Here is a 20,097-nt window from a genome sequence, read left to right as displayed (position 1 = left end):
TACACAGTGATTAATATAAATTCAATAAAATATTATGACACTTAGTAAAGCAAAGAAAACTGTAAGATAATTGAATAATGTTTTGAGGAACTGCAGTATTTTTTATCATTGACTAATCCCCCCCCATTCTAAGACTTTGACATAGCCACAATTTCTTCAGATGCCAAATATTGACAAAATGACCTCCTATATACATAAGTTCAAACAAACAGTGGTTCATCTTCTCAGTATTTGCTCTCAAATGTGTCCTTCAGCACGAGGTAGGACAATCTACTAGAGCAATATTTATAATACAGCTACCTGATGAATGGAGAAAACATGGGTTTTCCAGATCCAATTTCATTTTATAGTACCTTTTCACATTTCCCCATTAAGCAATAAAATCAGAGACTTAGGAACTTCAGAAACAATACCTTCTGTGGCAAGTTTCACAAACTGAGAGTTACATATATACAGCACAATGCTTTGACAAGGTTGTCACTGGTTTTGGAATAGTGTCTTATGGTATTAAGTTGCCTGGCTGACAATTTAAATTATTCAATAGAAAATACATTTGTTTGAAATAACTTTTTAGTTGTCACACTGAAGTACACTTGGTCACCAAACAGGAGGAAGAAGCTTCCCATAATGTCATTATTTTAACTATAGTCACATGTGGATGAAGGAGAGGAGAGCTAGAATACTACATCCTGTTTACTATAAGTAAATTCCTAGAAATGGAATAGTGTATAATGGAGAAATGTCATAGTATAAATACTTATATGGTTGATTCCAATCACTACATGCATTTCGCTTTTAAACATGAGAGGACAATTTCTTTAGATCAGTAATGTTCCTTGCCCTTGATCTTATACTGGTCTCCATAAAAACCCAACCCTAACACTGTATTCCCAACTTCCTACTGAATCAGGATCTGTCCTAGTGGGTTGAGATCTGGTTTCTGTTATGGACATCTGCTATTAACTGGTGCTTCTCACATTAAAGTTTTCATCAGAAACTAACACAAAAGGAACAGAAGTCTTATCATAAGGGCTAGACAAGTGATAGAATAGGAGTTGCTGAAGTTGCCACCCCAGTCACCTTTCACATGGTTCCCTATTCATTCTCAAAACTACAGTTTCTCCCCATTTACTACTTCATTCAGCAATTCTTCAGCGTTACTTTAGCAGGACACTAGTTTCCTAATGGGCTTCTTTATGTCACTACTAAAAAAGCACTACTAGAACCATGATTTCACATTCAGACCTGAATAGACTGCAATGGTGTAACAAATTAAAAGCTGTTTACCTGAAAGCAGGTATTAGGTTAGCGTCAGACAAGTGTGAACTTGATTAAAAACAAGACATATACTTAAAGCATACTTTTATCACAAAAAAACCCCTGTGTGAATCTTTGTATGAAGAATTATTCAGCAGTATTGTGTTATTTTGGGGGTTGTTCATTTGGTGGCTTTTAAAAAACAACAACTTCCCAAACAAGTGTTGGATTTAGGTTCCTTTTTACTACAAAGCTTAGTCTAGAACAGTCCTCATATGATGTTCTGCTATTGCCTTTCCATAAGAATTCTCTGATGAAACTAGTATGAGCCACAGACTGTTACAATTAGTTATCACAATACTTTCGTGATGTAAACAGGTTTGCATTAGGGCTGATATCAGCCACTCTTTTCACAAATGTTCCCAAAAATCAATAGCAAAATAGGGTTTCAAAAAATACACATGAAGTTTAAATGTCTGATCTAGAAAAATTTTCAGAACTACTTATTTAATCCTCAAATAATATTAGGTTAGTATTTGTTCTGGCCATGAAAACCAGCTGTCTGTGATAGGTCTATGAAAATGCTGTGTTGCTTTTCAAAAAAGTCAAGCAGCTGGTAATAAACACTTCCTTCTGCAAAAGGCTGATTTTCTAAGCTGTGTTTGAAAATTGTAGCTAGTACTCTCATGCAAGAAGTTCAGTTCTCATGGTCTCTAAAATGTATTTTGACAGGTATCTTACTTTTTCCAGTAAGGACTGTTTCAAGCAACACTAACCTGCAAAACAAAAAGCAATGACCGAAAGATCATTTAAAAAAATCATACCGTATGCACATCATTCTGTTTCTGCACAGTGGGAAGATCTCCACCAATGGGTGCCTGCTGTTTTAATTCATCTTCTTTCAATTGCAGCCATGCCAAAAGTTCCTGAAGAGAGAGATGTAAACGCTTCCACTGGTCTGCACTGGCTTCCAAATGGGATCTGAAAGCATGTATTAAATATAAGTTATATTCAGGCACAGGGAAAATAAAAACAAAATTGTGCAAGCTTATTTACTGAGAAAGATCCTAGTGTTTCATTAACTTAATTTTTAAATAGCTTCAGTGGCTTTGAATTAGATTCTGGCAACACTGATTTAAATTTGGTTCCACAGTCCTAAAAACATCAGTTCTTTTCCCATAATTTTGTTGTTGTTGTTGTTTAGTTTCTCTCTTCAGCACTGAATAATAGCTGTGTGAATTATCAATCTCACTAAATGTGCACAAATATTATGCAGGACTAGCAGGAGAGTAACTTAGTCATCACTTCGGATTACTAGGAGATTAATTAACTAAAATGTAGAGAGTAGTTTTCAACTCAGAGAAGAGCAAGCATTTCTCTAAACCACTACACAAACCATTCAAACTCACACAAGATTCATGTGGTTGCTCACCTTTAAGATACGAGAACCAATGACCTCCTTCCCCCAAAAAATCAAGAGGAAATTGTTAAACCCAATAGAATCCCTTTATACTACCCAAATGTCTGTGCCATTTGATTTGTGCAAACAAGGTCTCCACCATAAAGACATCTTCTAAATATTTCCTCTGTTTATGTGTAAATGTGTTTTTTTAATACTGGGATGAAGTATTGAGCTACTAATTTTCAGCAACTGTTTTCTGTGGAGAGAAAAGATGTGACTGAAACGTCACTGACCAAATCTTCAATTTTGTTTATGCCATAAAGTGCACTAAAATTTTGTCTTGCTAGACTTACGAATGTGGTATTTTTTAATTGCTGGTTGGGAAGAAATTCCTAATTCACTTCCAGGTAACTTAAGAATTCCTCTTAGTAATTCAAACCAAAAGCAGTATTATATAACAGTAAAGTGATAAAATGTACTGGAAAATAAAGACAGATTTTCTTTTATTTCATATATTTTCTGTTTAACTTCCAGTTTTGTTCATATAACATTTCATTTTCAGTAATTGCCCATAAAATCACATATGTTCTGACAGTGAAAATTCTACTCCTGTACCTCATATAGAATGGTCTATAAAGAAGTATGATAAATATGGACTCAGTGTTTTCGAGACCTTATTACTTCATTTGGATATAGAAATGAGGAATTGCTGCAGGTAAGGACGGTTGTATTTCTTTGAACGGCTTTGTGTATCCTGTCTTCTTTCTAGCCTCTTACACCAGGTAACTGGAGTGGTGAGGAAAGAGAAAGGGAAGGGACAGATTAGCCATAGGCTGACAGAAAGCTCAGCTATTCTGGTATGTGAGCTGATTGAAGGCTTTCTTTCTCCTTCTTCAAACTTAAAGCCTATGTGGGAGGAACACACATAGACCATGCTGCCTTTTGATCTCTGCTCTCACTGGGCAGCTGTGGGCTTGGGCAAAGCTGCCTCACAGCAGGCGCTGCGGGGGGAGGCCAGCCCTGTGGGCAGAGAGGGCTGGGGAAGCCCCAGGATGCCTTTGAAAGCAGTGATGGGGGAGAGAAGCAGGCATGTTGTACGGGGAGTTGCAAGAAGCAACAGCCAGAGCAAGGACCACAGGGCTTTTGGAGGGGATACAGTCAAGGAGCCAAGCTTCCGAGTCAGGTTAACGCCTGTCTCCCATGTTTATCTCAGCAAATGCAAGCTTCCACCTCTTCCAGACAAGGCAGCAACTGGAGGCAAACACTAGGGTCCTCACTTCTTCCCTGCTTCAACCACGTCTGGCTTTACAGGGAAAAAGTGCAAACAGGGTGACCCAAAGCCGTTCTGTTACTGCTGCTGTGCTCTGACCTTCCCCAATTTGGTGAATGGTTTCCCTGAACCCATCTTGTTCTGCCCTTCTTTCAGCTTTGGGAATATATGTTCATGTATGTGCATGCTAGTGTACATTATATGCACACGCTCATGTATTTATAACTGTGTTCAAGCATGTGCAGACAAAATAGAGAATAGGAAAAAAGTTTTAAAAAATGAGTTCTTTCTAAGAAAGAAAGTGTTTATTAGGATAAACTGTACTGACTTAACAGAATGAATGAAAGAAATGGAAATGAACTTGGTTTCTCTTGATATCTACCGTGTATTTTATCTAACCGATTTAGAGAAGAATGCCCACCTAAGCCAAGCGACAGCATGAGTCTGCTGTTTCAGCAGCCTAAAACTTACGCTAAATAAGGAGACTTGTGGGACTGCTGCCTGGGCAACATTTCATATTTCTGCTCTTATACCTCTTTTGCCTAAGCATTGCTAGTTATGATGAAATCCATTCCACAGTGTGTGATGGAAAGGAATTGCTCCAAGCAGACAAAATGAGACTAGCCTGTTCATTCAGTCTGGTGGCCAGCAACATTTAAATTGTATGTCTTAGAAGTTAAGAATTGTTTCTTATCCTAATCAATCAGTTCTTGAACACCTTGAGCCTTTTATTGAAAGCAAATACATTTGCTCAATAGAGAGGGGGTCTGTTGCTTTGAATGTTTAATACAAGAAGTCACTGTGATATAACTAGGGTTACTATTTCTGACTCTATTAATGGCAGCAAAACATTGAACTGCAAAAACTGAAAGACAGAAAGTCCCATATATTTAATTACAGATATTTGGCCAACTGACCATTTTTCTTATCTCAAACATTGCTGCATTTGGGCAAGTTCATGGGTAAAAGAAGAAAAAAAATCTGAGAGACACCTTAAAGGATTATATCCCTCTTCTTTTGCTCCTCAGAAAAAAAAAGGAGGAATTTGTCTCTCTTTTTCTTTAGCTACTAATATCTTTTCAACCTCACATCCTTCATTTATTTTTAATGATTGATGTTATGAAGATGGCTTTTGTCATTACAGAGACTGACCTCCCTCAGGGCCTGAGCTGAAAAAAGCTAATATTTCATACATTACTTTGAAAAACACTTCTGCCTTTTGCTGCCCTCTGAACTACCACGAACACACAGCAAGCAAGCAAATGAAAAAATGCCCAAGAATGCAACAGAGCTGGGTTGCCTATTGTAAAAGTTGTATTTCTGAAGAGAAGCTGCCTGGACAATTTCTTTTGAAAAGCAATCTTCAGCCTGTTGAAGCCTGCATCTCCACTTCATAATTTGTAACATTACCATTTACTATAGTTTTCCTTACAAGGAGAAGTTTTTCCTCTCATGACACTACCTACGGATTTTGTTTTACCCCTGCCTTTTATTTGGTAATTCTGTCCACTTTCCAGACAACAGTTAAAATTTTAAAAATTGTGTCTTCTCATTTGCAAGGTTATTCTTAGTTTTGCACTAGAAATAGCAGCCTTAGAAATAAAGCTTATCATAAATATAGGTTGATTAATCACTTTCATGACTTATTGGTAAGTCATACCCAGCTCTAGAAAAAGCCTACATTGGGAGGGGGTACAGTTACTGTTTAAACTTGCTAATCTCTTGTTCTGTAATTACAAAACCTCATCATATGCCTCAAATCGTAATCCCCTACTATCATTTTCACACCAAAAAAACTAATCATTCTTACAAAGTTAAACCAACATTCAAAATAGCACAAATAATTTCAAACCAGACAGAAATAGTGCTATCAGAAACAAAATTAAATCCTTGTACTGGCAAAATACAGCAGTCCACCTTACACAGCAACTGTAGGCTTTTGCTTATGTTCAGGTCCTACCTAATGTTTAGAGATTTCTTCCTAAGCTCACTCCATCTGAGGTTCATGTTATCCAGACGTCTCTGTAATAGGGCTGCATCCTCAGAGCCTTCCAGGGATCTCAGGATTTTCTGCCCGTTTTCATCCAGGTTGTGAAAGATGTCAGTATGAACATCGATTTCTGCCTGTAGTTCCTATGGAAGCAATAAAAAACAATATGTGTGATTTCTTACAAAATCATAGAAACTATCACTATTCAAGAAAATAGAAGAATACTCAGTGTAACACAGAGTTATCACAGATTTTGATTACTTCTTTTATGGCACTATGTGCTGTACGCAGAGCCATATTTCCCTTTCACCTGAAAACCGTTTGCATTGAATAACAACTTTTTTTTCCATACAGAGCATACTGAACAAAATTTACAAAGTTAGAAGTCTAGCCTTTGACAGGCAACAAAGCAAGGACAAGATATATTTACTATGTTGATAAGGAAAGAAAAATCCCACAATAACCTCAGGATCTCAGGTAAATCTGACCTTCACATGATACGTCTTCCTGTGCAACATTTTCAGTTTGAGCTGGGGACTGCAACACTGGTCCTGCTGCATGGCAGTTCCAAGAAATCTACTTGTCTGCAGCAGCTGAGCTTTAAAATGCCAAGTTCACTTGCATTCTGTTGACAGAATGCATTTCGGAGCACGGGTCTCAGCAGTCAATAGCAATAAACAACCACTTTGTGCTATATCAAAACACTGGTCAGGGCCATGGCTGTAGGAGGGTCTGAGAATAGCAAGGACCTAGAATATGCAACTGGCAGCTCATGTTGAACAGCCAACTTTTCTTATCACTTCGTAACTACAGGCCAGCTCTACATTTTGAATTCGTTTTACCCCCTCATTTTTAGCATGGCTGTTTCTGCCAAAAGAACATTCCTTAGGGAGCTGCCTGGTACCAGCATTCCTGCTGCCCACACACTCAATGAAGCCTTTGTACGTTGGCTGCCCTTCTCCAAGACATTTGCATGCTGCACTTCCACAAGGCCATGGATTCATTCGCAGTGAACAGTGGTTGAATCAAGCTCTTTAAACACAATAAAAATCAAAATAAAAATAATAATTTGAACAGGTACATATATGAGCACACACATACTCTATATGTAGCCACATACACAGAAAAATACCTTTACTTTCAAACAAGGCAGCACAGAAAGAAACAAGGAAAATGACCTAGTGAATAAAGCTCTGTATTTTCTGCTGGGATGCTTGGGCACTAAGATTTCTGGTGGTGGATTTTTGCTGCCTGAAATAGGAATGCTGGGGATGAAGTATGAAAACAAAATGATTTATAGCATTTAAGACCAAGACCCAGCACTAACTGAGTATCACAGATAGCCCCCAATGGAAATTTGTTATAATTTTCTTTAAAGAATGACTTTGAGGGAGGGGAGCACACAACTTCCCTGCTTGGTTCCTAATTGAATTGGTTTTATTTGGTATTTTAAGTGCAATGTTAGCTGCACTGAATCATGAGTGGATTGTCCTTGTTCACCTACTGCTGTTCCAAATGTCATTTGCTGTCCTTTGCTGGATACCTATTTTTTGCACAGTAACAGCTAACACTGTAGTTGGAGCAATTTCAAGGAGGGCTAGGGATGTCTTTGGTACAGTATAGGAGTTCTTATCCAACTATCTTACTTTATCTGTGGTCATCCTAACAGTAAAGTAGTTAGGAATGAGTTTGGAAAACATCGGAGGTAATTCTGCAAAATGTAACTCTATCGTAAAAACTGTATTTATTTATTGATGTTGAGATAGACAATTTAATTTTAAAAAATGCCATTATTAAGGTATATAACCATGTATAATACTCCAGGTATTAATGACCTTACTTGAAAATTCATATATTTTTTCCAATAATATTCAGAATTTCAAGTCTGAATATTGCTACCTTCAACTTCCAGCTGGAATATTTTATTTTTGTTTCCTTGACTGAAAAATACTCTATTACCAAATTTCTTTCTCTTCATGTATTCATTTGGAGGTTCTGTTTAAGCTAGGTTAAGTATCACAATCCTGATGTAAACAGCCAAAACGATATGTAAGAAATTATAAAGTTCACAGTAAAAAAATTCACTTTTAATGTCTTTATACTTCTAGGATCCTTCCACTTTTAAAAACCAATACACTTATTGCTGAATGAAAGGATTATTGTATGCACTACCTATTGTACAAAATGCTTAGTTTTTAGGGTGGTGATGGAAACAGCTGCCTTTTCCTCGTCAAGAACATGTGCCATGAAACATGTATGTTGAGTAACTATTCACAGTAGGAAGTTATCAAATCTACACGCCCTTGGTGTTTTACCACATATACACTTGTAGCATTCTATAACACGAAATATAAAAAACCCTGTACTTCCACATTTTTGTTGTGTGTAGAAAAAGTGTCTTGTAGTCTACACATTCCATGTTTTTCTCCTGACATACATATTTCTGAAAATAAAATCAAGTCATATCCTTTTTATTTGAGAATACTGTATGGTATCACAAGAAATCTGGACAGTTAGTTAAATGGGGAGCAAACATGAAAAGTGAAACACACATCAAAATCTTAGCGTTCAAGGTGTGGTTTTCCTTATTCCAATTTACTTGTGTAAATTTTGCATCTTCTAATGTTCCTAAAAGTAGTTTATTCCAGCTATGCAGAAAGCCTATGCTGACAAAGAAGCAAGACAACAACAAAAGTATTTATTCCATTTTGGTTGGTGCATTTCAGTTCCTTTCTTTCTGACTCCTTCACATCCCAAGAAAAGCAGAGTACATATAAGAAAAAGCTCTATACACCTTTTATTTTCTAAGATAATTAATTTCCATGTTTCAAAAATGTAAGTGAAAGATCAATATGAAATAGATTCTTTTTTCTTGAAAAAAATACAGCAGGAAGATATATTTAATCTCATAAACTGCTAAGATATTTGAAAAATATGCTATCATTACACATCATACTAAGAAGTATAGAATATGGACTAAATATAAACTATTTATTCCATTTTCATCTTTTCCAATGTGTTCAAACACATGGAGGAACTGCAGAGGGCTAAAAATCAATCCCGGTATAATTCTACTGAGTTACAGTTGGACTTAAGTTGACTCTGTATTGACAACACTGCAGTGCTTATTTCTGAGGCTGTGTGGAAATAGATTCCCTTACAAAAAGCAGGTAGCAAAATGAAAAACAAAGAAAGAAAGAATACATTGTCTACTGTAACTCATTAATGAGTATTAGTTATCAGCCTAAGTTAATTTTAAAATCCACAACTTTTTCATCACAAGTTACTGCTTAGAGTGAACTGAACTGCTCAGAAAGAACTGCAACCCCATCAAAGGCAGGTTTGCCTAAGAGTTTCAGAGTGAAATCCTCCTTTATTAAGATGAACTATGTAGTTAGATGATAATAGGTACCGTAATATTTGTTCGTAGCAACCTTGCCGAATAGCTATTGTATCTTAAAATGTGTATATTATTATACTATATAGAATAAGTCTAGAACTAAGTCACAGAACTAAGCATGATAGAGAGATGAAATATACTTGTCTTGAGGGGAACAATCTTCTCAGGCAAAACAGGGTGAGGAAATTTGCTTTGGCTGTTTTGCTTTTGTGCTGAGCCCTTGAAACGCCTATGTTTCATTTCAGGGGAGAAGTACACTAAGAGTGCAAGACAGCACACCCAGTATTGCCACAAATCTAGGGGATGGATATATTTCTCACTTGCCCAGCTCAGTTTTCCCCCTTGGAACTACTGCTAGCATTCTCCATAGGAGCATACTTCCTCACTGCCCTAATCCTCTTGGTAGGGAAAAGAAATTCACCTGTGGCTCCATATATTTTATTTTACACAGAGCCCTGTGAAACACAGCAGAGCCATTGCTGTGAAACCTAGTGTAATGAAAGCCCTGTCAGCCTCTACATAGCACAGTCCTGCAAGAATTCGATACGGTTTGAGATACTTTATCAGAAATAATTAATCAGCGCCAATATCCTTCATATCCCACATGCAATATGTAGGCATGGCATCTAAAGGACATGACACGTGGCAAAATCTGCCATTATCTTGGCAATACATCAGAGATGGATTGGTAGGCTGGAAGTAAAATGAAGTCCTAGAAAGAAGGAACTTGTTACACTAATCGGACTATACACGAGTCAGACTAAGACATGGAAATTCATGCAGCACAGCTGACAATACATTTATCTTTTATTAGAAATTAAAGCACTTATATCCTCCTCTACAAACTCAGTTCCATCCTTGGAATTCTGTTTTTCATTTCCAAGAAGCATTTTACATTTTCTAGGTACTGTACAAAGTTACTAATGAAATAAATAGCATTAATTGAGGTATGAGGCTCACAAAATTAAAGACAGCACCATCTGATTAAAGGAAATCAACACAGAGGAACAAAATTATCTTTACTGACAGTAATTAAAAAAATAAAAGTCTGCATAATTACATACATGTACTCAAAGCATCAGCAAGTAATATCTGTGTGGCTGTACATAGCTCAGAAGTAGTATACAGTACTGTTCTGTAATACTAATACTGAAATAGTTAGAAAAGCTATCATAAAATTACTCAAAACAAAGGTCCTACACCTCTATAATGCCTCTTTTGTCTGTGTAGTTGGCTGAACTATTAATTCCCTTCATATGTATATTAACAGAGCATATGATATAGCCCTAAATAACTTCTGAAAAAAACCAAATAGCTAAACATTTTTAATAGCTAAACATTTTAAATAGCTTAAATTAATAGCAAATTTACTTAAAACTCTTATACTGTACAGAGTATGAATGATGTAATCCTTTTTTCCATTTTCCTATTTTTCCTCTTCTTCTACCTTCCTTTATTCTTCTTTCTCCTTTAGCTTTTCTCTTCCTTTCTTTCCCTCCTCTTTCTCTTTTCCTTCCTCTTTTTTCTTTCACTCTTTTCTTTCCTTTCCTCTTTTACTCTTTTTTCTTCCTGTTGCTTTCTTTTCCTTTCTTTATTTTCCATTCTTTCCTCACTTCCTTTCCCTTCCTGCCTTTTCCTTTCCTCCTTCCTCTATTTTTCTTTTTTCTCTTTTTCTTTCTTTTTCTTTTCCTTCTCTTTCTTTTCCTTCTCTTTCTTCTTTTTTCTTTCCTACCTCTTTCTTCTCCTTTTCTCTCTTCCTTTCTCCTCTTTTCCTGCCCCTTCTTTTCCTTCCTTTCTGTCTAAAATACAACTTTCTGTGAGTTATGTTCTTTTGTGGTGATCTCAAAACACCTCAATAATGTGCATTTCTTTCTGCTTTTCTTTTGCATTTTCATTAGTTAAACAACACTTCAGCTGCCTGGAGAAGGCAGAACTTATAAACTTGTTTCATACCAGGTTTTTTTTTCTGTTGTTCTAACAATACTACTGAGCAAAGCACATCTGTAAAGAATAGGTCTCTGCTGTATGGACTTGAAGGGGATAGAGTAGCTCTTAGAGCTTTGCATAGCCTGTTTATTTTTACCGACAGGGGATTTCAGCTGGTATAATCAAAAAAGGTCCCCCCTTCAAAGTTTTTTTGCAAGCCCTTATGGCTTCTACAGATATAGGAACTGGAGTCACTGTCAGTGTTTTGCAACATTGTCCAGCACTGCTTGGGGACTGGATCTCAAACATCCTACTTGCTTTTAGTTAATTACAACTCCTACAAATTTCTGATTCTGCCTAAACCATTAAACTCTGTGTGAGTGTTCAGAGAGTTTAAGGCATTTTATTTTATGCCCCTGCAGACTCCAGCAGCCTTTGGAGGCACAAAGACCCATGCGCATGACACTTCTTTCAGGATCATGGCTTGTTCTTCTGCCTGCTAGGTAGAGGAATGGGTTTGTGGGTGATACAGTACTGGAGATGTATTCATGGTTACAGCAGAGCAAGTCCAATGCATTTTAAGCGCATGAGTGGTAGACTCAGTGCAAGATGCTCTTGACTGTTTCTTTCATTTCTGGCAATAGAAGGCCAGTTTGCACTACTCTCTCTGACAGTCTGCCCTTGTGAACTAGTCATTGTCTTCAAAGTATTTGAACATAAAGAAACGTGTTGTTTTGTTTTTTAAACAAAAGAAATCACTTGTTCTAGATTGAAAATACCGTGATTTAGATTAATGATGGAACAAAACACGGAAGAAAACATTTTTTTCTGCTTTGTAAGACACTACTTGTCCAGCTGGAGTTTCCTGTTTTAAATGTCATAGTTCTAAGAACTGTTGTTGGGTTTTGCATTTTTTTTGTTTGTTTTCATTTTTTCTTTTTTTTCCCCAAGATCTAAATACAACTAATTGAGATGAGATTTTGGGACTATTTTGTTTCCAAACAAACTAACAGTGACAACCCAACAGTGATGAATATAATACTTTGTTATCATATAGACCACCTTAGCTAACACAGTCATTCTCTGTTGCAATGAATGAGGCAGGAAAGAAGCTCGCAGTCCCTCCATCAAGCTTTTAAATAATTTTTTCTCCCAGTCCATAAGCAGAACTTTCCTTGGGTCTTAGAATGAGAGCATTTACTGAGCAGTTTACATAGTGATAAAAACTTCTCAAATGATATTTAAAATGTAATTAAAGGGCAGACTTACTGAGTTAAAAGCATTGTTGTGAAATGGCTATACATCATCATCCCATGAAGCTTCCTATTCAGCTAGCCTATGGCATGACCCCAATTCCAGTCTGGTATGATTACATCTCTGAGTGTCATGCTAATGACTTGATTAAAAAGAAAGATAAAAAGGTCTTTTCTATTGGACAGATAAGCTTATGAATATCATTAAAGCAATTCTAAGTTCCAAACACATTTTTCTAGATAACAAAGGATAAGAGTCAGTCCTCTAAGAGACAATCAAATGTCGATGAGTGGAAGCTAAAAATACAACTTTGCTCTGCAGAAAACAATCTGTGTAAGTTGCATCTACCAATGTTATGGTTTTAAATTTTACAAGTCTCAGAATTAAGAAGAGACCAAATTCATATTTGAAAGCTTCTTTCATCTAAAACAAGAAGTTAAAGTTTTACTTAGCAAATTCGGCCCCCTCTTCAGAAAGGATTATCTTTACAAACAGGCAGAACAACCTTCAATTTGGGTTATTTTCAGACTGCAAGAGATTACATGGTGGGTGTAGCCATATCTTGCTGACAGACGGTAACTGTGAAAACATGGTGGGGGCTTGTTCATTATATTAACAGTGAGGTGCCTCAGCTATGGTGTAGTAACTGTTAAGCGCACCAACACAATCATTTGAACATATGCTCAAGTCTTTATTGTGCAGATCCTCATTCACAAGGCTGGCTTTTCAGACATAACACAAGGCCGTGTGTCCTGGTCTCAGCTGGGATAGAGTTAATTTTCTTCATAGAAGCTAATATGAGGCTATGTTTTGGATTTGGGATTGAGTAAATGTTGATAACGTGCTGATGTTTTGGGTTGTTGCCAAGAAATCAAGGCCTGTACAGCTTTTCATGCTGGGCTGCCAGCGAGCAGGCTGGGTGTGCACATGAAGCTGGGAGGGGACACAGCCAGGACAGCTGACCCAGGCTGGCCAAAGGGATATTCCATACCATATGATGTCATGCTCAGTATATAACATGGGGGGAAGAAGGAGGAAGGGGTGGGTGGATGTTGAGAGTGATGGTGTCTGTCTTCCGAAGTAACCACTACGCGTGATGCAGCCCTGCTTCCCTGGAGATGGCTGAACTCCTGCCTGCCCATGGGGAGTGGTGAATGAATTCCTTGTTTTGCTTTGCTTGTGTGCGTGGCTTTTGTTTCACCTGTTAAACTGTCTTTATCTCAACCCATGAGTTTTTTCACTTTGACTCTTCCAATTCTCTGCCCTGTCCCACCGTGGGGGAATGAGCGAGCGGCTGCGGGGTGCTTAGTTGCTGGCTGGGGCTAAACCACGACACCTTATATTTCTCCTTAGTTCATACGGAAATAGTCAAACAAATTTTTATGAAACTTCTAGCAATTAATTTATATTCAACTGTAATTAAGTATAAATTATTATGTAATTCCATGTGTTTTGAGGGAGTTTATGGATTTGTTGGTGTGTTTCTTGAAGACTGAGAAAAACCTTGAATGATTACTTTCATTTACATGTAATGAAAATACAAATAAATAGATAAAATAAAGAAACCAATCTTTAATTCTACAAAACTTTGTACATTTATAGAGATAGTTTCAACTAGGATTTGAGCCAGTCAAATCTTTGCCATTAGATTAGAGAAATATAAACTATTCTGGTAATAGTAACTTTAACAGAAATTGTTATTTTTACTCTTTGTCTATTTGTCTTGTCATTATGTCTAGGATGGAAACCCTAATTAGAAAGAAACATCATGTTACTTTGAGGTTACGCTAAGTCAGACAAATTCCTAGTAGGTGCAGCAGTGAAGAACTTTTACTGTATGGTGTGACTATATGGTATTATTTTACTGCTATAGACTGTATTACCTTTCAGGGAAGCAAATGCAACAAAGCAAACAAGCATATGTTCTAAAATGGGAGTTGCCAGTGTTCTGTATGTCAGAAAATCATCGACCTCTACTGAGATGCCTAAGAAGGGGCTTAGATATCTGCCTTTGAAAATTCTGTTTTTGAGGGTTGGGAGAGTAGGAGGGAAATAGCATAAATGTGTGTGTAGTCATACACACAGTTTTCTGAAAGTAAAACCATTAGGCCCATTACAAACTAGCATAGTTTTCTAGATTTTAGAAGGTAGTCTGCTCCCAACAAATATGCAGGTCCTGACCCCCACACTTCAATGAATGTCTAATCCCATTGCATCTGCACATTCTGTCAGCACACTCAACACTGTCAATCTTTTGGCAATCTTTCTGCAACAAAATAATTATGCTGCTACTTTGATCATGTCTAATTTTGCCCTCTACCCATTTGCCAGAGGTGAAACAGTAGCAGCATGAAGGCAGCACCATCCTGCAGGAACATTTACTTCCGCTCAGTTACTCAGGCAAGGTTTGAAAGTCCTGCTGGATAATTTGCAGAGCATCTACCTCTATTAGTTCCAATGACATCCCAGTACTTCAAATTAATACTGATTTTCTTTTACAAGCAGCCGGAAAGACTGAACTGCACAACGGTCTCAAAGCCTGGAGAAAAATAAATCTTGTGAAAGAAAAAAGGACAAAGTTTTTTCTCCGTCACCAACCCATAGTGAAATAAACTTGAGATTTGTTAATTATAAATTAATATGCCTAGAAGAAAAATTATTTATACATACAAGACTGTATATTTGTTTCACAGAAAAGGATCTAAGGTTTCGATGTACCATCATGTAACAGTAAGACCTCTCATTTTACCACCTATGGAATTCATATATACTTTTACCCTTCCTCAAATACACAAATGTATACAAACTCTCTTCCAAATTTCTTCTTCCAAACCCTTTTAGAATAAAAATTAAGAGCATTTTATAATTAAAATAAACTTGTTTCTATACATGATTCTAATTCCTTCTGTTACAAATAGTTTTTGCAATCTTTTTTTCTTTTTAAAATAAATTGTGACATTTCACGTTTTTGTTGCTTACATCTTTGATGCCTGGGGAAAATAATTGGTACATCAGTTTCATAACATGATGTTTAGTTAGTTAAAACAATGTAAAATCTTATTAAAACTCTAAAGAGAACAACAAAGAACATAAAGCAGAAACTAGAGCCCTCAAACATTACATGTTATTATAACTGGTTCAAGCAGATCAATAACTGAAATGGTTTTAGGGCTCCTTTTAGAAGTTAGCATTGTTCCAAAGACAATGAGATTTCAGTTAGGAATTTATACTACTTCAGTTGTTACTCTCTACTAATGTGCAAGATCCACTGCAGTTAACTGTTCTTAATCAAGGGCAGGTTAAGTGGGACCCTGTGGGCTTTATACAAGAGGGAATGCTGAAAAAGCTCCAGTGCTTCTGTATATACTTGTGCCAAATCCTCCCTACCCGAGGTGTCCTGAGGCAAGCCCAGGGAGGACGAACTTGGGCAGCATAAAAGGCAAAAGTACACTTAATCTTGATTTTCAGTGCGAATCCAGGCTATGATAGCGTGGCTTCAGGATCTTACGACTTTCTAGGTTTTAAGCTAGAGATGTCAGAAAAGTGACCACAGAGAAAACCACCCTGCAGCAGTCAAGCATTAGCAAAGTTACTTCAACCTTTTGATGTCGGCTTTTCTTGTCACCAAAAAACCAGAATTCTCCAAGTGTTGGTCGGATCACCCGTTAACAATGAACATGAGCTGGGTTTAGACTGCCGTGAGACAAGTGAGTTTTACTCTCCTGATGATGTTACAACTGCAACCCTGCTTAGTACAACAGGTACCACATGTTCAGATACCTGGTGAGAAGCCAATGGGCCAAAGGTATCACCTGTGGGATTATGGCACCTCCCTGTGTTCAGGGCTACCCACAGAGGCTCGGGTAGCCCTGAACAGCTGTTGCCAAAAGGGCTGATATGGTGATGAAAGCTGTCAGGTTCAGTACCAGCATGGCTGCAGAAAAGAGCTGCTGCCAACTGCAGCCCACTGTGAGGTCTTGAGGGGAACAAGGTGCTACAGCCTCCCTCAGTGGGCTTTTCCTTCTGACCCTATGACCCAAAATCCTCAGCTGCCTGCTCCCACCAACACCAATCACAGTACCAGGACTTCCACTTTTAAACCAGTGCTGTGCTTCCATGAATACCCAAAGTCCAATGACCAAATTAAAATGCATAACATTACTTCTGGTCTGTTAACTTGTTATTGTTAACCTGCACACCGAGATGTTTAACCATTCAGTATGCTATTGCATTGGAGAACTGCATTTGTAAGGAATTTGATGAAAGGGGAAAAGTTTCATCCTCATCAGGTTCCAGCTCAAAAAACTTTCGGTTCTTCCAGAACAACCTAAACCACAGAGGCAGTGACACCCAGAAGTATGTTCTACCATGAGTTACTTCACATGATACAATAATGTATTTTGATTGCCTTGAAATAAGCAAATAACTGGCAGAAGTTTAGAATCTGAAAAGGGAAGAAGTTCTTAACAAAATTTTTCAAAATAACAACTTTATCATATTGATCAGTGTCTCTGTTACAAAGTCTAATCATGTTTTGTTGCATCCAAAAATCAAAAGCAAAGTTGAACAGAATGTCTGTATCGTGGGGTCTCTGAATAAGATCTACAACCTGAAAATAATTATTTGATATTTTCTTGGATTTCCTAGCAAGATGGATGCACTCCCACAGTAAATACAGTTTCAGGTTAAAATTATAAATATCACTGAAAAAATAATGAGATCACCAGCAAATTCTGACATATAGATAAACTTGTTCTTTAATCTTAACCTTTTTTTTTTTTTTTTTAAGAGAAATGCTATTTTGGGGAGAAAATCAACTTCTGTTCATGTTTTCCTGTTTGACATTAAAAAAAAATAAACTAATTTGTATCACTGACTTTCTCATAGTCACCAACTGAAAGAAAAAAAAAACTTGTTTCCTCTACCTTCCCTTCAATTCTGGTAGAAGAGAAATAATTCCATTATCACAATAAAATTAGATAATTTTAATTTAGAGGTTGTATTGGCGAAGTCAAGCAAGTGTTTTCATCTAGATCCAGATAGTAAGAATCAGTTCCAGGATCTACACATGGAGACAGCCACCTGGAATGTGTCTTTTTGAGGCTTTTTTATATTTTGTTGGAGGAAAAATGAAAGTCTACCTGAATTTTGCCCAAAATAAAGACTTCTAACACCAACAGAAGAAAGATCATAGCCAGAGGGACAAATGTATATACCATTACAGAAATAAAGGTAAAAGTAATTGGTACACCAATCTATTCAAGATGTCTCAAAAAAAAACCCAAAGCCAATAAGCAGGAAAAGTAAAATACTACTTTTAAAATCAGTGTATACTTAGTACTAAAGGAGGAGCTGAGGTGGGTCTGATGAACGTACAGTAATAGAAGTCATGTAACAAATACATATGGAATTAAAAAAACCAAACCCTTCTTCCCAGAGTCAGATTCTTTCTCTTTAAACTTAAAAAAGAACTCAGGATTTAGATATGTTCCTAGAAGACAGGGTACACCCTTGTCAGTAAGTCAATATACTACACAGATCATAAATACTGTAAGAAAGTCATATGCTCCTATTTAAGTTCCTGTAGAGATCAAATCATATGCCATCTTCTCCCACTGTCACTCCAAAATGTGCCTTCCAGGCCCAAGTTTATACCCTGGAATTGCTTTTATAGCGCTTCCGTCAGGATTACTTATCAAACACTTTATAAATTGCTGACATAGGACACTGCAAGTGCTTGACTTCAATACTAATCACATCAAAGTTGCTCTTATACCCAGAATATTTTTAGTATGTTGCTCTCATTAGTCTTGGCAATACACTAAATATGACACAAGCATGGGGCTGATAGGTATTTTTTCAAAAACTATTTCATAAAATATCCCAATGTACTACATACTAATAAAATTTATCAATACACACAGAAACAAGACTTAAATATCTCAGAAAACTAAAGACTTTGCTCAAGTATACAGTCCAGCCACATTAATAATACCAACCAAAGTTGAAAAAGTCAGCTTTGTGGCACCATAGGCAATCTTGGAAGAGACACTGTCAAACCCAACATATTAGATTGCAACAAGAAGGAACTGGCTATCAATTTATCATTCAAAATAAAAGCTAACTACTACTTAAGTGAGGACGTAATACATTCAATAAAAAAATTTGAAATGTAATAAACAATTATTATGGAAACCTCTCTTGCCATATTTGTTTTACTCCCACAGCAGCTTTTGCAGCAACTATATATACCAAAGGTTTCTGAATGGCATTCATGTAACATACTGACAGTAGCTGCTTTTGTATGAACCCCGCCAATCATGGGTAGGAGAAGCAGTATAAGCTGAGCTAAAACAGGACTGCTGCCATCTGAAACTGGTCCTCCCAGATTCTCTTCAAATTCAATCAGAATCAGCAGCCAATGCACAAAAAAACCCCTAAAAACCCCCGCATTCAATTTCATTCTGAAAAAAACACACTTTGTTTATACACGCCTATTAGTTCTTACATCTATCTGTATCAAGCTCAGAGAAAGAAGGAGCATCATTTTTACCAAAAGATTACTTTGAACTTAATAGAAATGTTCTCATTTTTTCTACACCTAGATTTATTTGCATTCCCTGGGGATTAACAGGCACTATTCTTACCCTGTAAAAAGCAACTTCATAGCTTCTTTCATCTATTTCTACTCCTTTCCACAAAACATCTCCTTCAATATTTTCCATGACCCTCACTGAATGCTATCCTCAAAAGGTTGATTTAACGGAATTGTTACAAATATAAGGTCTTTCCTTATGAAGATTCTACAATTGTATTTTGGTTTATCATTCTCTCTCTACAGAATCAGACTGATGTATTTTATCTTGCTGTTAATGTTTTGGCAACATACTTCAAAATTTTTTGTAGTAGTAAAGCCAGAAGATGAATAACATCTCTCTCATATTTATGAAAGTGTTGGGGGTTTTTTGTTTGTTCGTTTGTTTTTTCACCGAAGCTGGAATGAATAAGAGAAGGAAAAAAATATAGATTGAATTGCACAGCATGAAAAACACTCATATATGGTTTTTGACATTGGCAACATTCAGATATTTTGAATATCATCAGCCACGCAGAAAATGCTCAGAAGAGCTCTGTAACCTGTGATTTTGTTTTCAAGTCCTACAGTCTTGATGATTCGTTCAAATTCCTGGCTTGGATAAAATCCTCCTTGCATGTGCTGACTAAAAGCTTCTTTTTAAAAAGTTAGGTACTCTGGAATTTCCTCCCTTTCAAAAGCAGAATTAATCTACTCTCCAAATGAAAAAAGTGCAGCGAAGTCATAAGGAAATGGGATTTTCAGCACAGAGTAAAGTGGAATTCTAAAATATTTAAGCTGGTTACTGTGATCAAATATCAAAGACTGAGTAGGTTTAACAGTTTGTGAAAGCACTGTGTGATGGGTATCTTTATTTAAAAGTAAAAATATTAATGAAGTGATTATGGAAAACAGATGATCAAAATCAAATGTTGCTGTTATACTTGTAGTATTAGAGCTCTAAAAGTACAGTGATATCCTGACCAAACTCATCACTAAAAACCTCATCCATTAAGAATCTCAC

General features: G+C 36.7%; 1 protein-coding gene across 4 annotated transcripts in view; it reads right to left on the bottom strand.

The window, feature by feature from the left end:
* DMD (dystrophin) overlaps positions 1-20,097 on the bottom strand; it is a gene marked incomplete at both ends in the record, with an annotated part of 1,339,794 nt that overhangs the window by 195,353 nt on the left and 1,124,344 nt on the right. For all 4 annotated transcript variants that reach the window (XM_082008889.1, XM_082008891.1, XM_082008888.1 and 1 more), the window contains 2 exons: positions 2,082-2,238; positions 5,890-6,062. In XM_082008889.1, the coding sequence (XP_081865015.1) occupies positions 2,082-2,238; positions 5,890-6,062 (330 nt within the window). The remainder of the gene's footprint in view (positions 1-2,081; positions 2,239-5,889; positions 6,063-20,097) is intronic.

This window comes from Phaethon aethereus (genome assembly GCF_964289735.1).
Source record: "Phaethon aethereus genome assembly, chromosome: 1".
Classification (NCBI taxonomy): Eukaryota; Metazoa; Chordata; class Aves; order Phaethontiformes; family Phaethontidae; genus Phaethon; species Phaethon aethereus.
Note: the sequence above shows the minus strand (reverse complement) of the source record. Positions and strands in the feature narration are given on the sequence as shown.